The sequence below is a fragment of the Halichondria panicea genome, chromosome 12, assembly GCF_963675165.1.
Source record: "Halichondria panicea chromosome 12, odHalPani1.1, whole genome shotgun sequence".
NCBI lineage: Eukaryota > Metazoa > Porifera > Demospongiae > Suberitida > Halichondriidae > Halichondria > Halichondria panicea.
This window is the reverse complement of record NC_087388.1, coordinates 1,030,843-1,057,016: the sequence shown is the minus strand read 5'-3', so window position 1 is coordinate 1,057,016 and position 26,174 is coordinate 1,030,843. Positions and strand designations below refer to the sequence as shown.

At 40.7% G+C, this 26,174-nt stretch overlaps 2 protein-coding genes, 1 long non-coding RNA gene and 1 pseudogene across 4 annotated transcripts; 1 reads left to right on the top strand and 3 right to left on the bottom strand.

Moving 5' to 3' along the window:
- Nucleotides 1-248: 248 nt before the first annotated feature.
- LOC135344892 (uncharacterized) lies at nt 249-2,876 on the bottom strand. 2 transcript variants are annotated; one of them, XR_010397571.1, is made up of 3 exons: nt 1,945-2,876; nt 879-1,876; nt 249-741 (listed from the first exon to the last, which is right to left on the bottom strand). It is a non-coding gene; the product is annotated as an uncharacterized LOC135344892 (long non-coding RNA). The 2 variants fall into 2 exon arrangements; XR_010397570.1 differs by lacking the exon at nt 249-741 and having other exon boundaries at nt 1,663-1,876; nt 1,945-2,026; nt 2,223-2,876.
- A 172-nt stretch (nt 2,877-3,048) lies between these two features.
- On the bottom strand, nt 3,049-10,859 carry LOC135344737 (serine/threonine-protein phosphatase 6 regulatory ankyrin repeat subunit B-like). Its single transcript, XM_064541994.1, has 4 exons — nt 10,761-10,859; nt 4,212-9,601; nt 3,846-4,121; nt 3,049-3,760 (listed from the first exon to the last, which is right to left on the bottom strand). Exon 2 carries the CDS (start codon nt 9,588-9,590, stop codon nt 5,715-5,717), a length of 3,876 nt encoding a protein of 1,291 aa, XP_064398064.1. The 5' UTR covers nt 9,591-9,601; nt 10,761-10,859; the 3' UTR covers nt 3,049-3,760; nt 3,846-4,121; nt 4,212-5,714.
- A 46-nt stretch (nt 10,860-10,905) lies between these two features.
- LOC135344741 (tRNA-dihydrouridine(20) synthase [NAD(P)+]-like) lies at nt 10,906-14,396 on the top strand. The gene is made up of 14 exons (XM_064541998.1): nt 10,906-11,056; nt 11,124-11,169; nt 11,227-11,318; nt 11,379-11,422; nt 11,470-11,530; nt 11,583-11,767; nt 11,817-11,903; nt 11,953-12,011; nt 12,090-12,144; nt 12,192-12,365; nt 12,429-12,620; nt 12,670-12,754; nt 14,108-14,181; nt 14,238-14,396. Exons 1-14 carry the CDS (start codon nt 10,940-10,942, stop codon nt 14,320-14,322), a joined length of 1,356 nt encoding a protein of 451 aa, XP_064398068.1. The 5' UTR covers nt 10,906-10,939; the 3' UTR covers nt 14,323-14,396.
- A 124-nt stretch (nt 14,397-14,520) lies between these two features.
- On the bottom strand, nt 14,521-25,780 carry LOC135344744 (uncharacterized; annotated as a pseudogene).
- Between the last annotated feature and the right edge of the window lie 394 nt (nt 25,781-26,174).

Here is a 26,174-nt window from a genome sequence, read left to right as displayed (position 1 = left end):
CCCGGTGGGAGTGACCCCACAGACATTCCTGTCTAAGGTGTGGAGGGGCACCCCCAGGAGTGAATACTCCCTACGCACATGCTTGTGCCAATGTGTATGGTGAGCCTTTTGTTTCAAAATGGCGATACAAAATACCATGTGTTGGTGTAGCCTCTACACAGGCTCTCCTTTTTCTGTTCTTTATCACAATCGTTCAATAAGATAAAATACTGTCTTAATCGAGATAAAATACGGTATTAATTGGAGGAATAAAGAAAGAAATAGACGTAGAAGTCGCGTGAGGGTAGAAGGGTGGTAGAAGGGTGAAAATGAGGGGTTATAAAACAGGGAATGAGAAATGAGGAAATGAGAAATAAGAAATGAGGAAATGAGGAAATAAGAAATAGGAAATGAGGAAATGAAGAAATAAGAAATAGAATAATAATATATTTATGGTTACGATCATCACCATGGCATTAATTTTCATCACAATAATTATGACATTGTTATAATAATAATAATTATATAAATGCACAAAAGTAATGAATGATATCAGCCAAGAAGCTAGTAGGTGACTAAGTATTTAGTTATCAAATATATAATTATAGTGGCACCTCCACACAGTACAGGTTGTCGGACACATTGTAAGAATTAAATTTTACCATCGCTTCAGATGGCACAGTGAGCTTTCTTCATTAAAGGTAGCATCAGCTTTCACTAGGCATTGCTTGTGAGAATGGTAATGGGAATTGCTTTCTTCACCTGTAGCGAGATTGGATATGATACCAGTACAGTGTACTAATGTCATTACTTCCTGCAGCTTTACGACAGGACTGGCAGATCATTAGAATTTGCTTGGTTTGACAAACAGTTTTGGAGGTTTCTTTGCTGTTACTTACATGTAGATGTTGACATTGAGTCCAGTCCATTGACTATCACTTGCCCACCGGATTGTGAAATCATTGAATGTATTGCCAGTATAGCCACACATAGGTAAATTGTTTGAGACTGTGGGACTGTAGGACAGTACATGTAAGTACCGTTACGTAGGTAGATCTGATGTCTGAACCATGCCAGTCGTACATGCTGGCCACACTGGTTCTCTGATCTGACTTGCAGCACAGCTTGGGTGGTTGTCTCAGTACAGTTTTATTAACTCTGAATGCGTGGGAGAATACCTTACGTCATGATTGTGGGCTACATATCGCCCACGTTCATAAAAATCCTTGTGGATCACGCGATTTCCCAAACCAGGCCTTACTTTTCTTAACTGTACGCCCATTTCTTTCTTTGCTGCCTCACTATGTCTTTCTTGTGATTTATGGATGAACAGTGACAACAGCAAGAAAAAGTAAGGCCTGGGAACGAGGCTATATACCTTGCCATAGATAGTAGAGGAGAGGGATTGGAAACGCATACGTAAATGCCCGGCCCATGTGTGTCACGGTTAAATTTCTTCCTTTCCTGCCTCCGTCACTAGAAATTGACCTTTGTCCTATGATAATTTTAGTATTTTAATCTTTAACAGCCTAAAAGACAGGCAGGAAGGCTACTACTGACTAGCCAGAAAGAGACATGAGACAGGCAGGAAGGCTACTAGGATCAAGTTAGGCTACTAGCTTCCATTCGTGTTTCAGAAGTTAGTATTAGAGGAGTTTTCGCCATTGTATGAAATAGTTTACAGTGGGATCAGACACAGTGTTAATAGAAGTTCAAGAACATGTTAACTTCTCTTTTATAGATCTAGATCATAAACAATTCATTATACAAACAATTTAACATAATTATTGTATGTCTACTCGTGATGTAAAGACAGAAATAATGATGCAATTTTCTTGAACGTCCTCTTTGGTATATAGTGGTTCAGTGAACGTGCTACAGTCTGCCGATGTAAACTCTGAAAAAGCATCATCAGATGCACACAATCTGAGATTAAAAACAGTATCAGTTTGAGATAACAGTTACCTTGGGTCTTCCACAACTGACACTTCCGTCGTTTATTCTCTCATAACTCTTCCCCAAAAAACTTGCCGATCCATTCGTATAACTACAAATAAAGTGTACAATAGCATGTAGTAACATTAAAGGGTCACTTCTAGCCTATATACATTTGCTACTTCAACACCTACACTTCCACAAAATCCCACAAGTGAAAGTCATGAGTGTGATAATAAATTTGTCAGCAAATACTACCATGGAGAGTCAATCACAAAGTTGCTACATTTAAAAAACACTTAACATACCACTGTACTTGTCTTCAATCTCAAACAGGCTGTACTTCTTTTTGGAGAGATAAAAAAATCCCACAATCCTCAGCCAGTCAAGGAAAGCTTAATCCTCTTTATTTTCTGTACCCTCCACCTTTCATTGTGTCTACATAGAAGCCCATTCCCCTGTATATACACTACCTTATATGCTATTATTTTCAATAAAAAAAAAAAAAAAAAACTTAGTAGCCCTAGCGCCTCCGCTGAAATCTCTCTCAAGTTAAATTTGGGGGGAGTCATTTTTTCCAGGGGGGTACTCCTAGGCATGAGTGACCAGGGGTCACTGGTACATGGTGACTATAGGTATAGGAGTGACCGGGAGTCATTATTTGGGGGAGTCACTCGTGCCTATGACAACGGAACTGTAACAGGAACTAGAATCCCAGAATCCCAGACCGCACTAGCCCCTTCACTGGCCTCCCCAAGATCAGATGGGCTAGATCATCTACTTCCTTCAATCCACTTCTGCTCGTTGTGACGTCATTGTTTTACTGACCATAAACGTTGTTATCTGCAGATACTGGTGGAAGGTTAGCGCATGCGCAAGCAGTCGATACCAGGCCCACTCTTCGAGGAAGTGCGGCCTGGTTAAGTTTAGCACGTAGCTTGATCAATAAAAATTATGCCAAATGGCTCATTCAAGTTTTCGCTGATGAGTAGTCACATGCATAGCCACCTGTTAGTGTGTGCAGAGGTTATTCATGGTTTGTTTGTGCATTATATGCACTTTTAGCTTATAAATTTTGATGCCTTACACATACCTCTAATTATGGGCTGCAAAATGAATTGAATACCATATTTATAAAGACTCACGAGATCTGCATGCAAATGAATAATGTCATACAGCATTGAGTATTATTGCTTGACAAACTATATGCCATATGATGGATACAAACACAATGTCATGACAATGTATAGGCTATAGGAAGTTTGTCTTTTTTTACACTTTCAAGTGGCAAATGGTTGCGCAAACTATAATTATAGCTAAGTACAAAAACTGGTCAAAACTCTAATTGACTAATAAGTGACTTACAAACATAGTGCTGGATGTATAATTATGGTGCCAATGCAAATATTAAAATAGCAATTGAAAATTTATGTAATTAAGTCGGTGACAAAGTTGAGTTCTGAAGTTCAGTAACACAAACACGGTGACGTATATATATATAACAATACAGGTGCAATCTAACGTAGCTACACATTTACTTGTTCATTGGCATGATACAAAAGTTTTCAGATATGAAACACTGAGAGTATACGGAGTTTCTCTCTCAACTCACCATAAGTTGCCGTCTCCCTGGCTGCCCACTTCTGTAGCAGGACAAGTGCTTGTCTGGTCGGCTCTGCTCCTCTTGTCTCTCTCTTGATGCTCACAATGTCTTTAAAAGTGAGGGAGAGGGGAGAAGCAAGACACTGCCAACGAGAGCCAATAATGGCAGCAAAAGATTGAAGAAAGTCCTCGTCAGGACGGAGGGATGAATTGCTTTTCAATATTTTCTCTTGTAGAGGCACATCTATACATACACAATTTAGAAATCATAAACTCCATGCACGCATGAATAAGCATGAATAATTATGCACACTAATCTTAGTACTTACTGTGTTCTTGTGAGATTTGATTTGCTTTCTGGGACAATCCAATTGAAGGTTGACTGAGAGCCTCTGCCAAAATTTTCCAGGTTGGTTCCTGAGACAACCACAGTCGAATTACTTCTTCTTTCTTAGCAATGCCACCAGGAAAGGTTGCTTCATTGTCGATGTCATCTAGTTCGATCCAAGGGATTAAAAGATTTAGTCCTAGCAGTTTCCATTGAGCACCTAATACTCCTTTCAAAGCAGAGCGAACCAAGAAGGTATCCATCGGAAACAACAATTCTGTAAAAACGTGTAACCGTATAATACGATTGCGATTAAAGGTACGTGCATGTGTGTGTGTGTGTATGTGTGTGTGTGAATGTGACTTACTCAAGTAAGATATGGCCCAACTTGTTGGGCAGATCCAATCTTTGATCGGAGAGGAGAAGCATTGTCCTTCTTTATCCATGACTCGCTCAGTGCCTTCTGCTAATGCTTCTTCGATATCTCTAAGAGCATATTTAGGTGCGTTTCTAGCATTCGTAAAAGGTTCATCCTTGAGGTTGTTTGGATCAAGAAGGTAAACAGTAGGCACTATACCAGCACAGAACTCTATTTTTGCTTGAACGACCTTTTGAATAACTAGTTGCAGAGTTTTGGAACATTTGACTTGATTTTGGACGTCACTCCTTGTTAGTACAATCAACTCTTTACTATCTGCATCTTTAGGCATATCGACAAAAACCTCCACTCCATTCTTCATAAGCCAATGCAGACCAGTCGACCAGACACGACAGCGAGGATTAGCAGCATATACCTCTGCGATCAAAGAATTCGAAGTTGTAGTTGAGAGTATGTGGCTTCTTGGTAGGTCTTGCTTTAATGCAAAGTTGTGAGAGAGATGAACGATAAGCACATGTAGAAATCGTGTTGGGAAGAAGTCAAATCTCTTCCCAAATCTGTCACTATCACATTTAGCACACCATCCCAAAGTAATCTTATCACCTTCTGATTTTGGCCATTGAATTTCCTCAAGCTTGAGATCACATAGAGCAGGGAAAAATAGATGAGATTTCTGTTTAGCGGCACTTTCTGTTGGTGGTGTCTCAGAAGTGATTTGAGAAAGAGTGTGGTCCTCTTCCACGTTAAAATTCTCGATTTCATGACAGTACTGCAGTTTAAGTAAACTTTCTTTTGTGATGTAATCTGGTAGCACTCTCTCCAGTAATAATTCTGGAATAATGCCTACGCTGAGCTTCAGTTGATCGATGGGCTTCGTGAGGTCCGCTTTAGCAGACTTTGAAAACAGTTTATTGTGTACATCTGATGTGAATGTTGATATCTTGAGAATGATTATGTGGTTCTCAATGGAATCCCCTTCTCTCTCTATCACCATTAGCAGACCCAAATCATGTAACTCTCTTATGAGATTGTAGAGTGATGAAGAAGTTAGTGGCAGTGGAAGTCCAGTCTCTTCAATGTGAGAGATAAGGAGGTTTAATTTGCAAGCTGGAACGTGTTCAAAGTCTTTTTTCAACAATCCCAAGAGAGTGCTTGTCTCCGGTGAAAGTCCGATGGGGGATACTAATTTGGATAATTTATTTGCGAGTTCCTTTATGTCATTTACTACAGTCCCTCGTTTACGACAATCAAGAGCAACACTTTGTTCTATGTGTAAATCATCATTCTTGGAGCTGCTACAGAAAGTTTGGGATACGCTGTCAAGCACACATAAAGTTTGTTTAATTAACACTTTGTTAATTACATCAGCATGGCTTCCCACTGGTAAGATAATTGTGTTTGAGAATTGCGTAATATTGTATGATAGAAATGAAAGCCAGTAGCTGTATTTAGTGACAGCAGCTTCTTCGCCTTTACTCAAGTCACAAAGTATCAAATAAATATTACTTCCTTTCGATGTGTTGATTGACTCCATAATTGCAGCATGTGAGGAGTAGTACTCGGAATCACCTGCAAATCATAGAGTATCATTCTTCCATAAGCACTACTGTCATAAGTACTTGGAATAATGCCTGCAGTGTGAGGTGCTACAGTTGATGTGCTGAAAAGGTTGAAAAATCCTTCTTTTTTGATAGTCTCAACAAGCGTGGATTTCCCTGCACCGGCATGACCTACAACAAATATTCTGGTGAGGTTCTTTTCACCCCCAAACTCTTGTTGAGCAAGTTTAGCTAGTTGCCGGTAGGTTGATTGTATTTCTGAATTATGGTTTTTGAAAATTGCAACAATTTCATGGCTTCTCTGAAGTTTAGCTAAATCAAGGGCGGTCTTGCCATCCTTATTTCGAACAAATAGTGGAGCATTGTATTTCTGCAATAGTAAGCGTGCACAATGAGCTTGCCCATATATTGTTGCTGTGTGAAGAGGTGTGTTGCCATTATTATTTACTTGAAACACTGTCCAGTACTGGAACTTGCAAAGGATTGTTCTTAATTTCTCTTCTTCAATATGAGGTGTACAACACAAAATATGCAGAGGTGTGTTCCCATCGTAGTCTCTAATTGATGGATCCACCTTATGTTCAGCAACCAGTTTATTCAATAGTTTTATGTGACCATTCTTGGCTGCATAATGAAGCAGAGTTTGACCATTATATCCTCTGACATGTGAACTGCAATCGAACTCTTTAATCATGGCATGAATCACAACTTCATGGCCATTTGCAGCTGCTAAACACAATGGGGTAGAGTTTGTATCGTTAGTGACATTGATATCGATTTTGTGTTGAGCAATCAGGTGTCTGACTGTTTCAACACGTCCTGCACAGGCTGCAATATGTAGAGGTGTGTTTCCATTATCATCTCTACCTGCAGAATCGAGGGCACATTCTATCACCAGTTTGTTTATTACTTCTATATGACCACCATCACATGCTTTGTGAAGGAGAGTTCGGCCATTCCACCCTCTGACATGACAACTGCTGTTGAATTCTTTGAATAAAGCATCCAAAACATCTGTATTACCAATCAGCGCAGCTTGCATCAATGGTGTATTGTTATTATTATTAGTGCAATCAATATCAGCACTGTGGTTAATGATAAGGTGTCTCACTGTTTCAACATGTCCTGCCATGGCTGCAATATGTAGAGGTGTGTCTCCATTGTTATCTCTATCTGCGGGATCGAGGCCATATTCCATCACCAGTTTGTCTATCAGTTCTATATGACCACCATTGCATGCATAGTGAAAGAGAGCGCGACCATCGCGTCCTCGGACATGACAACTGCTGTTGAATTCGTTGACTAACGCATCAAACACATGTGTATTACCAGCCAGCGTAGCTGCCATCAAAGGAGTAGCATTTTGATTGTTAAGGCTATTAATATCAGCATTGTGCTTATTGATCAGGTGTCTCACTGCTTCAACATGTCTGTACAATGCTGCAATATGTAGAGGTGTGTTTCCATAATTATCTCTATCTGCGGGATCGAGGCCATATTCCAATACCAGTTTGTCTATCAGTTCTATATGGCCACTATGACGTGCTTGATGAATTAGAGTATAACCATTGCATCCTCGGACATGACAATTGCTGTTGAATTCTTTGACTAACGCATCCAAAACATGTACATGACCATTCATCACAGCTAGCATCAATGGAGTATTGTTATTATTATTAGTGCAATCAATATCAGCACTGTACTTACTGATCAGGTGTCTCACTGTTTCAACATGTCCTGTCCAGGCTGCAATATGTAGAGGTGTGTTTCCATCATCATCTCTACCTGCAAGATCAAGGCCATATTCCATCACCAGTTTGTCTATAAGTTTAATATGGCCACCATCGCATGCTTGGTGAAGGAGAGTGCATCCATGATGACCTCGGACTTGACAACTGTTGTTGAATTCTTTGACTAACGAATCTAAAACTTGTGTTTGACCATTCAGCGCAGATAGCATCAATGGTGTATTGTTCTGGTTATTAGTACAATTGATATCAGCTCTGTGTTTACTGATTAGGTGTCTCACTGCTTCAACATGTCCTCTCCAGGCTGCAATATGTAGAGGTGTGTTTCCATCATCATCTCTATCTGCAAGATCAAGGCCATATTCCATCACCAGTTTGTCTATAAGTTTAATATGGCCACCATCACATGCATGGTGAAGGAGAGTGCATCCATGATGACCTCGGACTTGACAACTGTTGTTGAATTCTTTGACTAACGCATCGAAAACTTGTATTTGACCATTCAGCGCAGCTAGCATCAATGGTGTATCACTCCGATTATTAGTGCAATTGATATCAGCTCTGTGTTTATTGATCAAGTGTCTCACTGCTTCAACATGTCCTCTCCAGGCTGCAATATGTAGAGGTGTGTTTCCATTATCATCTCTATCTGCGAGGTCGAGGCCATATTCCAATACCAGCTTGTCTATCAGTTCTATATGGCCTGCACCATAACATGCATAGTGAAGGAGAGTATAACCATTGTATCCTCGGACTTGGCAACTGCTGTTGAATTCCTTGATTAACGCATCCAAAACATCTGTATGACCATTCAGTGCAGCTAGTATCAATGGTGTATTGTTCTGATTATTAGTGCATTCAATATCAGCACTGTGCCCACTGATAAAATGTCTCATTGTTTTAACATGTCCTCTCATGGCTGCAACATGCAGAGGTGTGTTTCCACTATCATCTCTATCTGCGAGATTGAGGCCATATTCCATCACCAGTTTGTCTATCAATTCTATGTGGCCTTGTTCGCATGCATAGTGAAGGAGCGTAAAACCATTGAAACCTCGGATATGACAATTGCTGCTGAATTCTTTGACTAGCACATCCAAAACAGTCATATGGCCGTTTAGCACAGCCAACATCGATGGAGTGTTGTTGCTATTGTCCGTACAATCAACTTTCACCTTGTAACGAACAATTAGGTGTCTCACTATTTCAATATATCCCATAATTGCTGCCCTATGTAAAGGTGTGCTTTTTTCATCTGCAGAATTGAGACCATATGTTAACACTAGTTTGTCTATCACTTCTCTATGGCCATCGTAGTTTGAATAGGGAATCCCCCCTGTTGCAGCATAATACAAACCAGAGCACCCCATTTTATCTTTTAACAAAGGGTCAATACCATATTTTGAAATAAGAGTTTCCAAGAGCAGAATATGTCCTCCGAAACAGGCACAGTGGAGAATAGACAAGCCACGGAAACCTTTCTTTTTAAGTTCTGCTTTTTTCGCTTTAACTAACCGATCAATCAAGTCTTTGAGACCAAGTGATGCAGCTACAAGCAATGTAACAAAGCCTTCATCCTTATAGTCTTTAAATTCGATATAATCGAGAAAAAATCTCGATATCATTACCATATTTTTCTCAGAATCATTGTAATACTCAAAAAGAACATCCTCAAAGATTTTAACATGATGAGAATCAATCCGACTACGACTGAAGGAGCATGGCAGTCTTATTCCATTGCAGAGTTGTCTGCCACACACTGATAATAGAACCAACATGATAATTATTTGCACATGTTTATTCTTAGCAGCAAAAAGCAATGGTGTATTACCGCCATTATCAATAGCTCCTATGTCAGCACCAAAGTCATTGGCTAGTGTCCAAACCGTATCGAGATGACCGTTAGTAGCACATGCAAAATGAAGAGATGTTTGGTTGTGTGAGTTTCTGACGTCTACTTCATATTGCTTTGTTTTCAACAACTCTCTGACCTCATCTGAGTCCCCACAGCTTGCAGCAGTGTGCAGGGGAGTATCACATGACTGGTTGTCATCAGCCATTCTCTGTGTGACTATACACAATAAAGTATATAGATATAAATTTTAAGCCTGTAGTGCTATTGTTACTATACAGCCTTTAAGTATATTATTATAGTACCGTATTAGCAGGTATATAGTTTAAAAAAGTGGTGAGAATCGCGAGCTAGTATAATCTGCCCAAAGAGTCCTGGTAATGCATCAATAATGCCATACAGCAATAATGCCCAGCTAGCATGATTTAATTTTGAAATCGTGATTATGCTCGCCAAATAATTTATAATGTTAAGTTGCTCATTGTGGTCAGATATCAAAGGATTGTACTACTGTTGTAAATACAGTAGCTGTACATGGATGTATATGATTATTACCCGGGGCGCACGTGGGCGGCCACGAGTATAGTAGCTATAGTACGTTGGTTTTTTTTGTTATTTTTTTATGTTATTTTTTTGTTATTTTGAATAATTATGTGAATCTACTCTATTTTCTACCACGCATTATAGGCACCATTTTAACAATTACGATAATAATCGGCAGGTTTTGGAAGTACAGGTCAGTACGAATCATAGTAGTAGGCCTGGTGGCCATGATGGATTTACTGATGGTTAATCATATCTACTTGACCTTTTGTATTTATAGTGTTAATGTAGAGTCATGTGGCCATTATCTATTCTATTATCTATTATTTTTTGATGTTACTTGTGCGATGACATGGGGTCTATGTTGTGCTTTGGAGAAATAATGTGGATTCCCACATTATTCCTCCAAAGCACAATTCAATAGGTGATTCAAAAATAATAATAGGCAATTTTAGAATAATAGGCTGTTAACTTGAGCATAAAAGAATAGCGTAATAGCTCGAGCATAATCTACCAACCCCTATTTCTGATTCACTGCCCACATCATAATGTCCTTGATTCTATTTCCACCATGCATGCATACAATGATCTATGTGACACAGCATAGTGCGTAAATGCTATTCATACAATAATCATCATACAATAATCGTATTCATACAAAGGTGAAACACAATGAGTTATCAATCAAGAAAAAATTCACCTGCCCGTTTGCTAAGAGAACTTTCCTGGAGTGACCTAAACGTAACATCAACTGATTTTAAAAACTTAAATTTTGACACAAACGACACCCTGTATTCACTATGACCGGCTGTAAGCAGCGAGTTTTGTTTAATACCTGATGCAGTCTTGCAGTCTGCTTGGTAGCTTGTTCAATGCTTGTTCAGGGCTTGTTTTTTTCTAGCTGACAGTGGGAGGGGCTCGAATCAAATCGAAATTGAAAGCTGCATTTAATAAGAATAGATGTGGTATTGCAAGAGGAATCCATTCTAACGATCATTACCACTAAAGAATGCAATGGCTGCTAGGCTGAGCTACTCGAACAAGGTGATGCTAGCTCCCATGGTGAGGATAGGCACACTCCCCACACGACTATTGGCCCTCGAGTACGGAGCAGACATTGTATACAGTGAGGTGTGTGCTCAACAAGTCTAGTACAGTAGCAGCTACCACCATCGCACGATCACATGCATCCCCTCAGGAGCTTATTGACCACAGGATGGTGCAGTGTCAACGCCTCGTGAATCGTAAGAGCCTCCACAGTGTATGTACGAGCACATTATCCTCCCCCCATGCACACACAGCGATATTGGACACTGTGGATTTTGTGTCTCCTGACGGCCGCTGCATGTTCAGGACATGTGAGAGAGAAAAGAAACACGTTGTCTTTCAAATGGTGAAGACTACTAATAGTTCATGTCACTCTGTAATCATGGAACCCTCTCTCTCCGTGTAGGGCACTGCCGACTCTGTGAGGGCCGTGGAAACTGCTAAACTGGTGTAAGTAGCTCACTCCCATAACCACACCCCATTGACCACACCCATAGTGAGAGGGACGTTGCAGGTATTGATGTCAATATGGGTTGTCCCAAAGACTTCTCTCTTAAGGTAGAAAAATACTGAAAAGTTTATATTTGAGTGTGAACACATCTCAATGTAGGGAGGGATGGGAGCTGCGTTGCTAAGCAACCCGGAGAGAGTGCGTTCCATCCTCACATCTCTTGTGTCGGCTGTGTCTCTACCGGTGACATGCAAGATACGACTGCTCCCCACCCCCCAGGCCACCTTTGACCTCGTGAAGGTTATCGAGAGCACTGGAGTAGCAGCTGTTGCAGTCCACGGCCGGTGAGTGTGTGTGTGTGTTATGTGTGTTGTGTGAGGGTGTGCACTGTAGGTCGATCAAGGAGCGCTCTACACAGCCGTGTCACTATGATGTCATCAGGGAGATAGTCAGCAGAGCCTCTATCCCAGTCATAGCCAAGTGAGAGCCCTACACTACTAGCTGTGTGTGTATACTCGTGTGTGTGCAGTGGTGGCTCCAATGAGATAACAAGTTACAAGGACGTGGACAAAATCAAGTCTCTCACTGGTAAGTTCTGTGTGTGTGATGTGTGTGTCACTGAGTGTAATGTGTGTATGTGTGTGTGTGTGTGACATGTAACTGCAGGCTGTGAAAGTGTCATGATAGCCAGGGCAGCGCAGTGGAATCCATCAGTATTCAGGTAACTTATAAAATGCCTGTTAATGATGCAATGTGAATTAATCGCAGACGTGAGGGGGCACTAAAGATTGATGATGTCATAAAGCGTTACTTGCAGTTAGCAGTTGACACTGGCAATGGATGCTCCAACACTAAATACTGTGTGTGTCAGATGATGGCTGATCGTATGGAGGGACCTCTTGGGGCACGTCTACACTCAGCCAAGAACATCAGAGAGATTTGGTGAGACAGTAGTCCTACATCAAGATGGTGTGTCAAGGTACTTATTAAATTTATCTCCTGTAGTGATTTGTGGGGTATGACTGGTTACCATGACGCTGCCGAGGCTCGTAGGAGTGATGTGATGGAGGGACTTTCCCTTAGGGAGCAGAAATCATTGGGTGTGGCCAGCTTCAGTCCAGGAGGGGCCAAGAGACAGAGGATGGATGCCGAGCTAACGGAGGAAGGAGTTATGGAACTCTGCGTCAAATATGAGAGGTATTTGATGAACTGTAACTGGTGGGTGTGGTTTAGTGTGTCTATACAGACGTGACTACCCAGCACACACCCCCAAGTCAGAGCTACTAGAGCATTGCAGTCAACGCCACCTCGACCCTCCCTCCTATAATACAGTGAGTAGTGCTCGTACATCACCCCTCCACACACACACACACTACGATCTATTTATTTTGACAAATGCCTAGTGCTAATTCTAAGAACCAAAATTAGAGGTTAATGATTGTTTTGTGCTTGCCACATAGACCCATCCCCATTATCAGATACTACCACCACAAAACAATACAGCCTGTACCTAAGCCTCCCTCAAGGTCAGATTTAGTTTACACAAAATGTACACAGCCATGCAAGCTAAGTTGAAGTACTGCAGCAGCCAATATCAAGTCTAAGATAAGTTCTATAATTATGCCTCGGTGCGCATGCGCAAGCGAGGTATACGGTAGTGTGTTTGTGTGTCTGTGTGTGTAGACTGCTACAGCTGCTCAATGATGAATCAAGTGCAAGTAAGAGGCTTCTAGTCATGTTTACTTGGATTTTAATTCGTGGATTTGCAAAATAATGCTTCGTTCTCGAGTTATGCCTAGTTTTGCTTACTTGGAATGCCATTGCAGCCTTTTCAGAAGAGCACGTAGCCAAACTTGTTTACCGAGTGTTGCTACTCTACTTAGTAGTTAGCTCTGCACTAGAACGCTAGGTATTGGTAGCTGGCAAGAGTGAGAAGAGAGCTGCAAGGCTCTGCTAATGCAGCCATTAATTTTAGACTTGAACTTTTGGCATCCATCGTTTTTAACAACAATCATGGTCGATCATTACCCACTCTCTGTGTTTTTGCATGCAGCAAAATTAAATTGTTTATCATGTGCATAAAAGCTATTAGTAGCTTTATGTTATGTAGCTTTGGCATCTCCACCGAGGCATCAGCACCTGTGGTGCTTTCATTTATGTCAGCATTTAATATACCTCAAATGTAAATAGCTTATACAATAATTATTCAGCATGGCCCCAAGTGAATAGCTTATTCAGTGTGCTAGTTGTATGTGTTTCTGGATGCAACAGATGAATGGGAAGTGTTGGTGCACCGTGAAAGACTCTTTAACCCATCATTCTCGGCTCTCAAGGCCGGGCTCTGTTTGCCTTTTCTTTTCTGTTCGTGGTTTGTGTCTGTGTGTTTTTCTATGATGTCTGAATATATAAAAGAAACCTACCAGTATAGACAGCTAATTAACTACAGTAAGAGTTATTCCTGCAACCATTTGTCAATTTTTATAAGCAATATTTAATGAAAATAGGAGAGGTGGTTACCCAATTCTACGGTCAGATAAGGCAGTTTCTCACAATTTTTGTTTTTTGTTTCAACCCCTCCAACACACACCATTCACACACACACACACACACACACACACACACACACACACACATACACACACACACACACACACACACACACACACACACCATGCACACACTAGGTGGAGCGTTCTCGTGATAGATTGTTCAAGTCAGTATTGACTGTGTGTGGAGACAAGTACTCCTCTAGCTTCTGGTGAGATTTATCTATTGTGGTAAAGGCAGTTAATCAGTCGTTGTTTCCATGCACAGGTTGAAGAGTAAGAAGTCATCAGAGCAGGCAGCAGCCATTGTGGCACTGGCAGTATTGGGACTAGATGTACCCACCAAACAGTAGCCATAGCAAATATTGCCTGTTATGTTTGTACAGCTGTCTTTTTTCAACCACTATTTATGTGTCAATGACAAGAAGTTCATTCCAGAGTACAGTAGCACACTAGCCGGCCTCCCACTCTTCGAGGAAGTGCGGCCTGCATTGAGATCGAGGCTATAGCACACATGCAATTAGAGATTTTACTTTAGTAGAACCCTTTACTGGTCAAAAAATGAATTGAGCGATCCTCTTCCCACTTGAACATTTTCAATTTCATGGCAGTACTACACCTTAAGTATTTTGTGATGTACTCTATTAGTACTCTCTATAGCAATGATTCTAGAATAATGCCTGCACTGATCATGAGTTTGAGTTAATCGATGTGCCTGCTAGCATGGTGAGGTCCGCTCTATAGCAGAATCTGAACAGTTTATTGTACAGCCTATGTGAACGTTGAGATCTTGATAATCATTATATATCAATAGTCCCCTTCTAGCTCTCTCTATCACCATTAGCAGACCGTAATTCTCTTAATAGAGTGTACATAACTATATATATAGTGACGAAGAATTTATAGGCAACAGAATTCCAGTTTCTATGTGAGAGAACGGATGTGGCTTAACTTTGCAAGCTGGAACATGTTCAAAGTTTTTTTCCAGGAGAGAGTTTGTCTCCGGGGAAAGTCTGATGGGGGATGGTAATTCTAACTATACAGTTCCTCGCGCTATAACATCAATTAAGAGCAACGATTTGTAAATCATCAATCTTGGAGCTGCTGTAACAGAACTTTTGTACAACAAAAAAGCTATAGACAAAAATCACTTGGGGGAAGCATTTGACTAATAAGAGAATTGACAACATTAAGAAACTAGTAAAGGGCTAACAAAATTATGTGATTTTTTGAAGGTTGTATATTATTATAGTGTGTTGCAGGCAGTACAGAAATTAAATTGCAGTAGACTAGAACGTATTTTTGCTTAAATTTAATGGCAAAGCACGAGTTCTGAAAGTTCAGTGACACAAAAAATGTATCTACAGTAGATGCATTAAAGTAGCGATGTGGTGTGATGCATGATACTAAATTTCTCAGATATGAAACACTGAGAGTGTACGGAGCCTCTCTCTCAACTGACCATAAGTTGCCGTCTCCCTGGCTGCCCACTTCTGCAGCACGATGAGTGCTTGTCTAGTCGGCTCTACTCCTCTTGTCTCTCTCTTGATGCTCACAATGTCTTCAGAAGTGAGGGAGAGAGGAGAAGCAAGACACTGCCATCGAGAGCCAATGATGGCAGCAAACGATTGGAGAAAATCCTTGTCAGGACAGACGGATGAATCGTTTTCGAGAATTTTCCTTTGTAGAGGCACATCTATATACAATTTATAAAATGCATGCATAAATAAGCAGTGAATAATTAATATAGCCAATGATTGTGAGGTACTTACTGTGCTGTTGTGAGATTTGACTTGAATTCTGTGACCATCCATATGCAGATTGACTGAGAGCCTCTACCAACACTATCCAGGTTGGTTCTTGAGACATCCACAGTCGAATTACTTCTTCTTTCTTAGCATTGTCACCAGGGAATGATGATTCATTTTTCTCAATGTCATCTAATTTGTTCCAGAGGATCGGAAGACTCATTCCCAGCAGTTTCCATTGAGCATCATTCACTTCTTGCAGAGCAGAATGAACCAAGAAGGTATCCATTGGAAAAAACAAATCTGTATAGTACCGTAACAAGGGAATAAATTAAATATGTGGGTATGTGTGCGTGAAACTTACTCCAGTAAGATATGGCCCATTTTGTTGGGCTGATCCAATCATTGATCGGAGAGGAGAAGCATCGTCCTTCTTTATCCATGACTCGCTTAGTGCATTCTCCGAGTGCTTCTTCGATATCTATTAGAACATATTTAGGTGCATTTCTAGCATTTGTAAAAGGTTCATCCTTGAGGTTGCTTGGATCAAGAAGGTAAACAGTTGGCACTATACTAGCACAGAATTCAACTTTTGCTTTGACTACCTTCTGAATAACTAGTTGCAGAGTTTTGGAACATTCGACTTGATCTTCAATGTCACTTCTTGCTAGTACAATCAGATCTTTACTATCAGCGTCTTTAGGCATATCGACAAATATCTCCACTCCGTTCTTCATAAGCCAATGCAGACCAGTCGACCAGACTTGACAGCGAGGATTGGCAGCGTATACCTTCGCAATCAAAGAACTATTATCATCAGTTACTAAAGAGAGTCTGTGACTTGTTGGCAAGCTTTGTTTTAATGCAAAGTTGTGAGAGAGGTGAACGATAAGCACATGAAGAAATCGTGTTGGAAAGAAGTCAAATCCGTCATCATCACATTTAGCATACCATCCCAAAGTAATCTTATCACCGTCGAATTTAGGCCATTGAATTTTCTCGAGTTTGAGATCACATAAAGCAGGGAAAAATAGATGAGATTCACTATCTGTTGGTACTGGCTCAGAAGTGAATTGAGAAAGAGTGTGGTCTTTTTCCACGTGCAAATTCTCAATTTCTTGACAGTACTGAAGCTTAAGTAGACTTTCCTTGGTGATGTACTTTGGCAGCACTTTCTCCAGTAGTGATTCTGGAATAATGCCTACGCTGAGCTTGAGTTGATCAATGTGCTCTGTGAGGTCAGCTTTAGCAGACTCTGAAAACAGTTTATTGTGTACATCTGATGTGAAGGTTGATATCTTGAGAATGATTATGTGGTTCTCAATGAAGTCCCCTTCTCTCTCTATCACCATTAGCAGGCCCAAATCATGTAACTCTCTTATGAGAGTGTATAGTGATGAAGAAGTTAGTGGCAGCGGAATTCCAGTATCTTCTATGTGAGAGATAAGGAGGCTAACTTTGCAAGCTGTAACTTGTTCAAAGTCTTTCTTTAACAATCCCAAGAGAGTGCTTGTCTCTGGGGAAAGTCCGATTGGGGATACTAATTTGGAGAATCTCTTAGTAAGATTTTTTATATCATTCACTACAGCTCCTCGTTTACGACAATCAAGAGCAACACTTTGTTCAATGTGTAAATCATCAATCTTGGAGCTCTCACAAAACTTTTGTGAAATACTGTGAAGCACACGTAAAGTTTGTTCAATTGACGTTCTGTTAATGACATCAGCATGGCTTCCCACTGGCAGAATAATTGTGTTTGAGAATTGCTTAATATTGTAGGATAGAAACGAAAGCCAGTAGCTGTATTTTGTGGCAGCAGCTTCTTCTCCCTTACTCAAATCACAAACTATAAAGTAAATATTACTCCCTTTTGATGTGTTGATTGACTCCATAATTGCAGCATGTGAGGAGTAGTACTCGGAATCACCCGCAAAATCGTAGAGTATCATTTTTCCGTAAGCATTACTGTCATAAGTACTTGGAACAATGCCTGCAGTGTGAGGTACAACAGTTGATGTGCTGAAGTAGCTGAAAAAGCCTTCTTTTTTGATAGTCTCAATAATTGTGGATTTCCCTGCACCTGGATGACCTACAACAAATATTCTGGTGAGGTGCTTTTCATCACCAAACTCTTGCTTAGCAAGTTTATCTAGTTGCTGATAGGTTGACTGGATTTCAGAATTATGAGTTTGGAAAATAGTGAGAATTTCGTGACTTTTTTGAGCTTTAGCTACATCAAGGGCAGTCTCCCCCTTTTTATTTCGCACAAAAAGTGGAGCTTTGTACTTCTGCAATAGTAAGCGTGCACAACAAGATTGTTCAAAGAGAGTTGCTGTGTGAAGAGGAGTGTTGCCATCATTATTAACTTGAAACACTGTCCAGTACTGGAACTTGCAAAGTATTGTTCCCAGCTTCTCTTCGTCAGTATACGGAGTACGACACAAAACATGCAGAGGTGTGTTCCCATCGTTGTCTCTGATGGTTGGATCCACCCTATATTCAGTTACCAGTTTATTCAATAGTTCTACGTGACCGTTTTGACAAGCATAGTGTAGCAGAGTTTGACCATTGTAGCCTCTGAAATGTGGACTGCAGTGGAACTTTTTAATCAGGGCATGCATCACAATTTTACGACCACATTCAGCAGCTAAACACAAAGGGGTAGAGTTTATATTATTAGTGATATTGATATCAACTTTGTGCTGAGTAATTAAATGTCTCACTGTTTCAACATGTCCTTTCATGGCTGCAATATGTAGAGGTGTGTTTCCATCATTATCTCTATCTGTGAGATTGAGGCCATATTCTATCACCAGTTTGTCTATCAGTTCTATATGGCCACGTTCGCACACAGAGTGAAGGAGAGTATAACCATTGTATCCTTGGACATGATAACTGTTGTTGAATTCTTTGACTAGCACATCCAAAACGATCACATGATTGTTCAGTGCAGCTAACATCAATGGAGTGTTGTTGTTATTATTAGTACAATCAATATCAGCTCTGTGCTTACTGATCAGGTGTCTCACTGCTTCAACATGTCCAAACATGGCTGCCATATGTAGAAGTGTGTTTCCATTATTATCTTTAGCTGTGAGATGGAGGCCATATTCCATCACCAGTTTGTCTATCAGTTCTAAATTGCCACCACAGCATGCAGAGTGAAGGACGGTGCGACCATTGTATCCTCGGCTACCGTTAAATTCTTTGACTGGCACATTCAAAAACAATCGATTTTTAGTGCTATTATTGGTGCTATCGATATCAGTACTGTGCTTACTGATCAGGTGTCTCACTGTTTCAACATGTCCTTTCATGGCTGCAATATGTAGAGGTGTGTCTCCATCATCATCTCTATCTGTGGAATCTAGGCCATATTCCTTCACCAGTTTGTCTATCAGTTCTATATGGCCACCATAACATGCATAGTGAAGAAGAGTACCTCCATGGTAACCTCGGACTTGACAATTGCAGTTGAATTCTTTGAATAAAACATCCAAAACATCCACATGACCATTCAGCGCAGCTAACATCAATGGTGTATTGTTTTGGTTATTAGTGCAATTAATATCAGCATTGTACTTCCTGATCAGGTGTCTCATTGCTTCAACATGTCCATTCATGGCTGCAATATGTAGAGGTGTGTCACCATCACCATCTCTATCTGGGAGATAGAGGAAGTATTCCATCACCAATTTGTCTATCAGTTCTATATGACCACCTGCGCATGCATAGTGAAGGAGAGTAAAACCATTGTATCCTCGGACATGACAACTGCTGTTGAATTTTTTAACTAACACATCCAAAACATCCACATGACCATTTAGTGCAGCTGTCATTAATGGTGTATTGTTCTGATTATTAATATAGTCAATATCAGCACTGTGTTGAGTAATCAGGTGTCTCACTGTTTCAACATGTCCTTTCATGGCTGCAATATGTAGAGGTGTGTCTCCATCATCATCTCTATCTGTGAAATCGAGGCCATATTCCATCACCAGTTTATCTATCAGTTCTATATGGCCACCTGCGCATGCTTGGTGAAGGAGAGTAAAACCATTGTATCCTCGAACGTGACGATTGCTGTTAAATTCTTTGACTAACGTATCTAAAACATCCATATGACCATTATTTTAGTGCAGCTGTCATCAATGGTGTATTTTTCTGATTTGTAATGCAGTCAACATCAGCACTGTGCTTACTGATCAGGTGTCTCACTGCTTCAACACGCCCTTTCATGGCTGCAATGTGCAGAGGTGTGTCTCCATCATCATCTCTATCTGCAGGATCTAGGCCATATTCCTTCACCAGTTTGTCTATCAGTTCTATATGGCCACCATAGCATGCATAGTGAAGGAGAGTACGACCATTGTATCCTCGGACATGACTACTGCCGTTGAATTTTTTGACTAACACATCCAAAACATCCATATGACCATTTAGTGCAGCTAGCATCAATGGTGTATTGTTCTGATTTGTAATGCAGTCAATATCAGCACTGTGGTTACTGATCAAGTGTCTCACTGCTTCAACATGTCCGGACATGGCTGCAATATGTAGAGGCGTGTATCCATTATCATCTCTATTTGCGAGGTCGAGGCCATATTCCATCACCAGTTTGTCTATCAGTTCTATATGGCCACCATAACATGCATAGTGAAGAAGAGTACCTCCATGGTAACCTTGGACTTGACAACTGCTGTTGAATTCCTTGATTAATGCATCCAAAACATCTGTATGACCATTCAGTGCAGCCAGCATCAATGGTGTATTGTTTTGATTATTAGTGCAATCGATATCAGCACTGTGCTTACTGATCAGGTGTCTCATTGTTTTAACATGTCCTGCCATGGCTGCAATATGTAGAGGTGTGTTTCCACTATCATCTCTATCCGCAATATCAAGGCCATATTCCATCACCAATTTGTTTATTAGTTCTATATGGCCACCATAGCATGTTTTATGAAGGAGAGTAAAACCATTATATGCTCGGACATGACAACTGCTGTTGAATTCTTTGACTAAGGCATCCAAAACATGTGTATGACCATTCAGTGCAGCTAGCATCAATGGTGTATTGTTTTGATTATTAATGTAGTCAATATGAGCACTGTGCTTCGTGATCAGGTGTCTCACAGTTTCAACATGTCCTGCCATGGCTGCAATATGTAGAGGTGTGTTTCCATTATCATCTCTATTTGCAGGATTGAGGCCATATTCCAACACCAGTTTGTCTATCAGTTCTATGTGATCACCATTGCATGAATATGGAGCCCCCTTTAATGCTGCGTAAATCAAAATTGATTGCCCACCGTTATCTTTCACAGAAAGGTCCATACGATGTTCTGAAATAAGATTCTCCATGAGCAGGATGTGTCCTCCAAAACAGGCACAGTGGAGAACAGACAAGCCATGGAATCCCCTAATATTCAGGTCTACTTTATTCTCTGTAACTAACCGATTAATCAAGTCTTTGAGACCGAGTGATGCAGCTACAAACAATGCAATAAAGCCATCATCTTTATAATCCTTGAATTGAACGTAATCAACAAAGAATTTGCTTATCAGATGCATTGTTTTCTCCACAGCTTCAGAATCATTGTAATACTCAAAGAGGACATCCTCAAAGACTTTAACGTGATGAGAATCCATTTGACTACGGCTAAAGTAACAGGACAAGTAGTCTCCGTTGGAGAGGCGTCTACCACACATTGATAATAGAAGTAACATGATAATTATTTGTACATGTTTGCTCTTGGCAGCAAAGAGCAATGGTGTATTATCGCCATTATCAATAGCTCCTATGTCAGCACCGAAGTGATTGGCTAGTGTCCAAACCGTATCAGGATGACCATTAGCACATGCGAGATGAAGAGATGTTTGATTGTGTGAGTTTCTGGCGTCCACTTCATATTGCTTTGTTTTCAACAACTCTCTGACCTCATCTAAGTCCCCACGGCTTGCAGCAGTGTGCAGGGGAGTATCACATGACTGGCTTTCGCCAGCCATCTCTGTGTGACTACACAATAAGGTATAGGCATAAATTTTAAGATCTACATAATTAATAGTGCTATTGTATTGTATCATTATAGCATATATATATACGCTACAATGTTGTGGTCAATGATATTAGCAGACAGATTCAACCTAAAGCACCACCCACCATGCATGCACCCTATTAGCTTGCATCGCCTTGCATCGCTTTTGTAATGCATTGATGCATGGCGAATCCCAATGCAGTCGGGTAGAATCCTGCAATCTGAGTAATCCCATATACTTACTGCATGCTCATTGTGGCCAAAAGATTTTGTTGCCCAGTGAGGGGCATATCAAAGCAACCCAGTGCTCTGTATATGCATGGCATGTTGCATCACTATACCATAGATTGCACTGCATACGGTACCGTATAGCGCGAAATTTTCGAGGGACTTAATTTTCGCGGATTTCGTGGGTTAGCAATCCTACACGAAAATTAAGTCCACGAAAATTGTTCTTTAATTAGAATTATCTGCTATAACGTGCAAAGATTTTAAGGCGTGGCGCAGTCATTCCACGAACATTGTGCAACGAAATGCTTTTAGAGGCCAATCCACGAAATATATAGTGCCTTGAAAATTTCGCGCTATACGGTATAATCAAGGGCGTATGAAGAGAAGAGGGCATGCAACTCACAATGTACATGTATACTGTATGCATCATATTATTGATGAGTCAGCAGGATATGCTATATTTAGCCATGTTTAGCCACCGCCCACTAGGGAATAAAGAGTATAAAGTGCACGTGCAATACATTCTTTACTATTTTTAGACATAAACCCCTGCCCATTTGTAATAGGATGTAGTTGCATGCCCTCTTCTCTTCATACGCCCTTGGTATAATGCAGTGCAATATATGGCATGTTGCACTGCGGCCCTCGGGCATTATGTTGCTCCAGTGCAATATTTGGCATGTGCTGGGCAATAACTAATGCGTACTACTGTTGTAAGTACAGTACATGCGTGGGTAGTATAAATATCACGCAGGATGTGGTAAATATATCTGGATGATAATTATTACACAGGATGTAGTCCGACCACATCATCCTATTAGCTTGCATTGCTACGAGTGGTACAAGCGCTGCGCTGTGCTAATGCCTCTCGCAATAACTTGTTTGTTGAGGCTATATCCATGCTGCAAACGCAGTGCCATAGCATCCAGGTGAGCAGACTCAGAATCATGGACACACACACACATACCAACAGACTACTATAATTATATAACCCGTATCTGCCCACTTGCCTTGGGTTAATTATTTATTTATCAAACACATGTATACAGTCTACATCTACAAGTAATGATTTCTGTGACCCAAGGCTACTATCAAGAGTTTATGATAGAGAGAGAGTATCGAACGTAGGCATACTGTACATCAGATGTATGCGGAGAGTAACGTGACTTCCTGTATCTGTCACAAGCTTGGAATTTGCACACTGACCAATCCAAGCGTGGGTGATGTCATCTATCAACCCATCCAAGTGTGGGTGATGTAATCTACTTTCTTGATAGATTACATCACCCACACTGGATTGGTCAGTGTGCAAATTCCAAGCTTGTGACAGATACAGGAAGTCACGTTACTCTCCGCATACATCTGATACACAGTATGCCTACGTTCGATACTCTCTCTCTATCATAAACTCTTGCTACTATATATAGTCGTACTTATTTGAGATAGCAATTAGTAATTTGGGGTATTGTTATAAATTTATGATTTTATGAACATCGACTGCTGTTCAACTCTTTATATCAACTGCCACTCTAAGACTTGGTGTGATAATTTTACGGTGGCCCTGAGTGCTACTCTAGTTGGTAGTTGGCAGTTGGTAGTTGGCAGTTGGGAGTTGGTAGTTCGCAGTTGGGAGTTGGGAGTTGGTAGTTCGCAGTTGGCAGTTGGTATATAGTTAGTAGTTCGTATAACCTTTAACTTTGCAACAATAATTAGCCTGCTTTTATGTAAGTTAAAATTATGATACTGACACCAATAGATCTAGCTGGCCTAAGACGGCAATATTAATCTTTATATGTAGAGTCTACACATCTAGGTAGGGAGGTAATTTAAAGTCTAATCCCCATGCACCTATATTCCTAGTACGGGGGGGGGAGCATTATAGAAACAGGTTTTGCATGGCAAATCTTAGATTCTATTGAGGCCATTTAAAGTTATGGTTAAAAGATTAGAGGGAGTGCAAAGATCTATTACAACATTTGCTAACTGGCGTATAAGATGTAGTCTTTTAAGTTTACTGGCCTCAGACGGCACTAACGTGTGTCCACTATACAATGTATAAGTAGGGCTTGCCCCCATCAATGAAGGCTTAAGATAATTCCTGGCATTAATTAGTTCGTTGGGAAGTTTAAAGGTCACGAACTACCAACTGCCAACTGCCAACTGCCAACTGCCAACTGCGCCAACTACCAACTGCCAACTCCCAACTGCCAACTGCCAACTACTAACTGCCAACTCCCAACTGCCAACTAGCAACTGCGAACTACCAACTAGGCATTTGAACTATCAAGTAGCAAATGCGAACTACCAACTACGCGGTTGAACTATCAAGTAGCAACTGCGAACTACCAACTAGGCATTTGAACTATCAAGTATGAACTATCAACTAGAGTAGCACTCAGGGCCACCGTATAATTTGGTTTTCAACGGTTTCTGGTTCACTGTGCCCGCATCATAATTTCCTTGATTCTATTTCTACCACGCATGCGCACAATGGTCTACGTGGCATAAGATAGTGCGTAAATGCTATTCAGTTATAATTATATATTCATAATAAAGGCGAAACACAATGAGTTATCAATAAAGAAAAAATTCACCTGCCCGTTTGCTATTGATGAACTTCCTGGAGTAGCCTAAACATCAATGCTTTTTATACAAACTAAAACGACACCCTGTAGAGTATCAGTTATTTACTATGCCTATGGCTGCAAGCAGCGGGTTTGTTTACCTATTGATGCAGTCTTGCAGGCTGCTTGGTAGCTTGTTCAATGCTTGTTCAGGGCTTGTTTTTTCATGTACATATATATATAGTTGGGCGGAGTCCAACCAACGCTGCGCTCTGGGTTGGGTATCAGTAGCCTCCTTCGCAGCCTCTCCTTTTTCTGTTCTTTGTCACTGTAGTTCAATAGGATAAAATACGGGACAAATTGGAGGAACAAAGAAAGAAAGAAGGAAGAGACTAAGAAAAAGGAGAGCCTGCCTTGCTAAGTCGCGTGACGGTAGACGAGTGAAAATGAATGTGGGCAATCACTAGCTGGGCGGAGCCTGACAGAGCAAAAAGCTACAGCATGCCTACGCATAGCCTCGACTCCAGCCCCTTGAATAGTGGGCCTGGTATTTACTGTTGGCGCGTGGGTGGACAATTAATTTATTATTCACCGTATTTTATCTCATTGAACGTTAAAACAGTATTTTATCTTATTGTGATAAAGAACAGAAAAAAGAAAAAGGAGAGGCTACCTCTCTGTATATACTGTAGACAGAGACAGCTAAGTAAAACATCAGCTCTGTAGATTTATTCATTAACTTGAGGCTCGGATCGGATACACACTCAGGCGACAAGTTAATCTCATAAGAAATTAGTTAAACCTGTGGGTAAAAAATAAATGTGGATAAGTACAGTGGCTGTGACGTAACATAATGTGAGGACTACTTATTGATTCACACAATAGATTGAAGCACTATCCATTAATACACACTCAAGCAACAAGTCCGGATACACACTCAAGCAACAAGTCCCTCGGATCGGATACACACAAGTCCCTCGGATTGTAGACACATTCAGGCCACACAGTTCTCGGATCAGATACCACGTACTTACTCTGTGACCAATTTTCGGCAAATGTCACAACAATACTTCCTTCCAGAGAGAATGGCACTGAACGTCGAACAGACACACTAACACTTTGAAGATGGCTTCACTCAGAGAAACAAGAGGAGAAATCACCATCACAACACTTCTTTCATCACAACACTTCTTTCAGAGAGAGGTGCACTGGTCCTGTCAAGCTTCACATCAATCAAGAAAGGGAGTGTCTGGAAAGCAGATGGACTTGCTCTGGGACTTGCCATAGCCGGTCGGTACGGTACCCACATAAACACCAGCGTACAGACACTTCAACACCTCCAGCTGCTTGTCTTTCAAGACTAGACCTGGTTTTCCAACACAGGATAACTTGTACGCGAGAGCAGAAGAGAAGGTAGCAGCCATTACACAACTTGGACTAGATTTCTTTTTTCAATGACATCATTATAAATGAAACGGATATCAATGTTTTACAACTAAATGCGGAATAAGAATACTGATAAATATACTACAATTTACGATTACCAAGATTCTTGGTAATTCTGGCGCATGCGTAAACAGTGTATACCAGGCCGCCTTTCTCAGCGGCCTGGAATCGAGGCTAG

Coding starts and splice junctions, on each gene's coding strand:
- LOC135344741 (XM_064541998.1), top strand. CDS start 10,940: ATGGCTGCTAGGCTGAGCTACTCGAACAAGGTGATGCTAGCTCCCATG. Junction 11,319..11,378: donor AACACGTTGTCTTTCAAATG/GTGAAGACTACT, acceptor CTCTCCGTGTAG/GGCACTGCCGACTCTGTGAG. Junction 12,621..12,669: donor CTCTGCGTCAAATATGAGAG/GTATTTGATGAA, acceptor GTGTCTATACAG/ACGTGACTACCCAGCACACA.
- LOC135344737 (XM_064541994.1), bottom strand. CDS start 9,590: ATGGCTGATGACAACCAGTCATGTGATACTCCCCTGCACACTGCTGCA.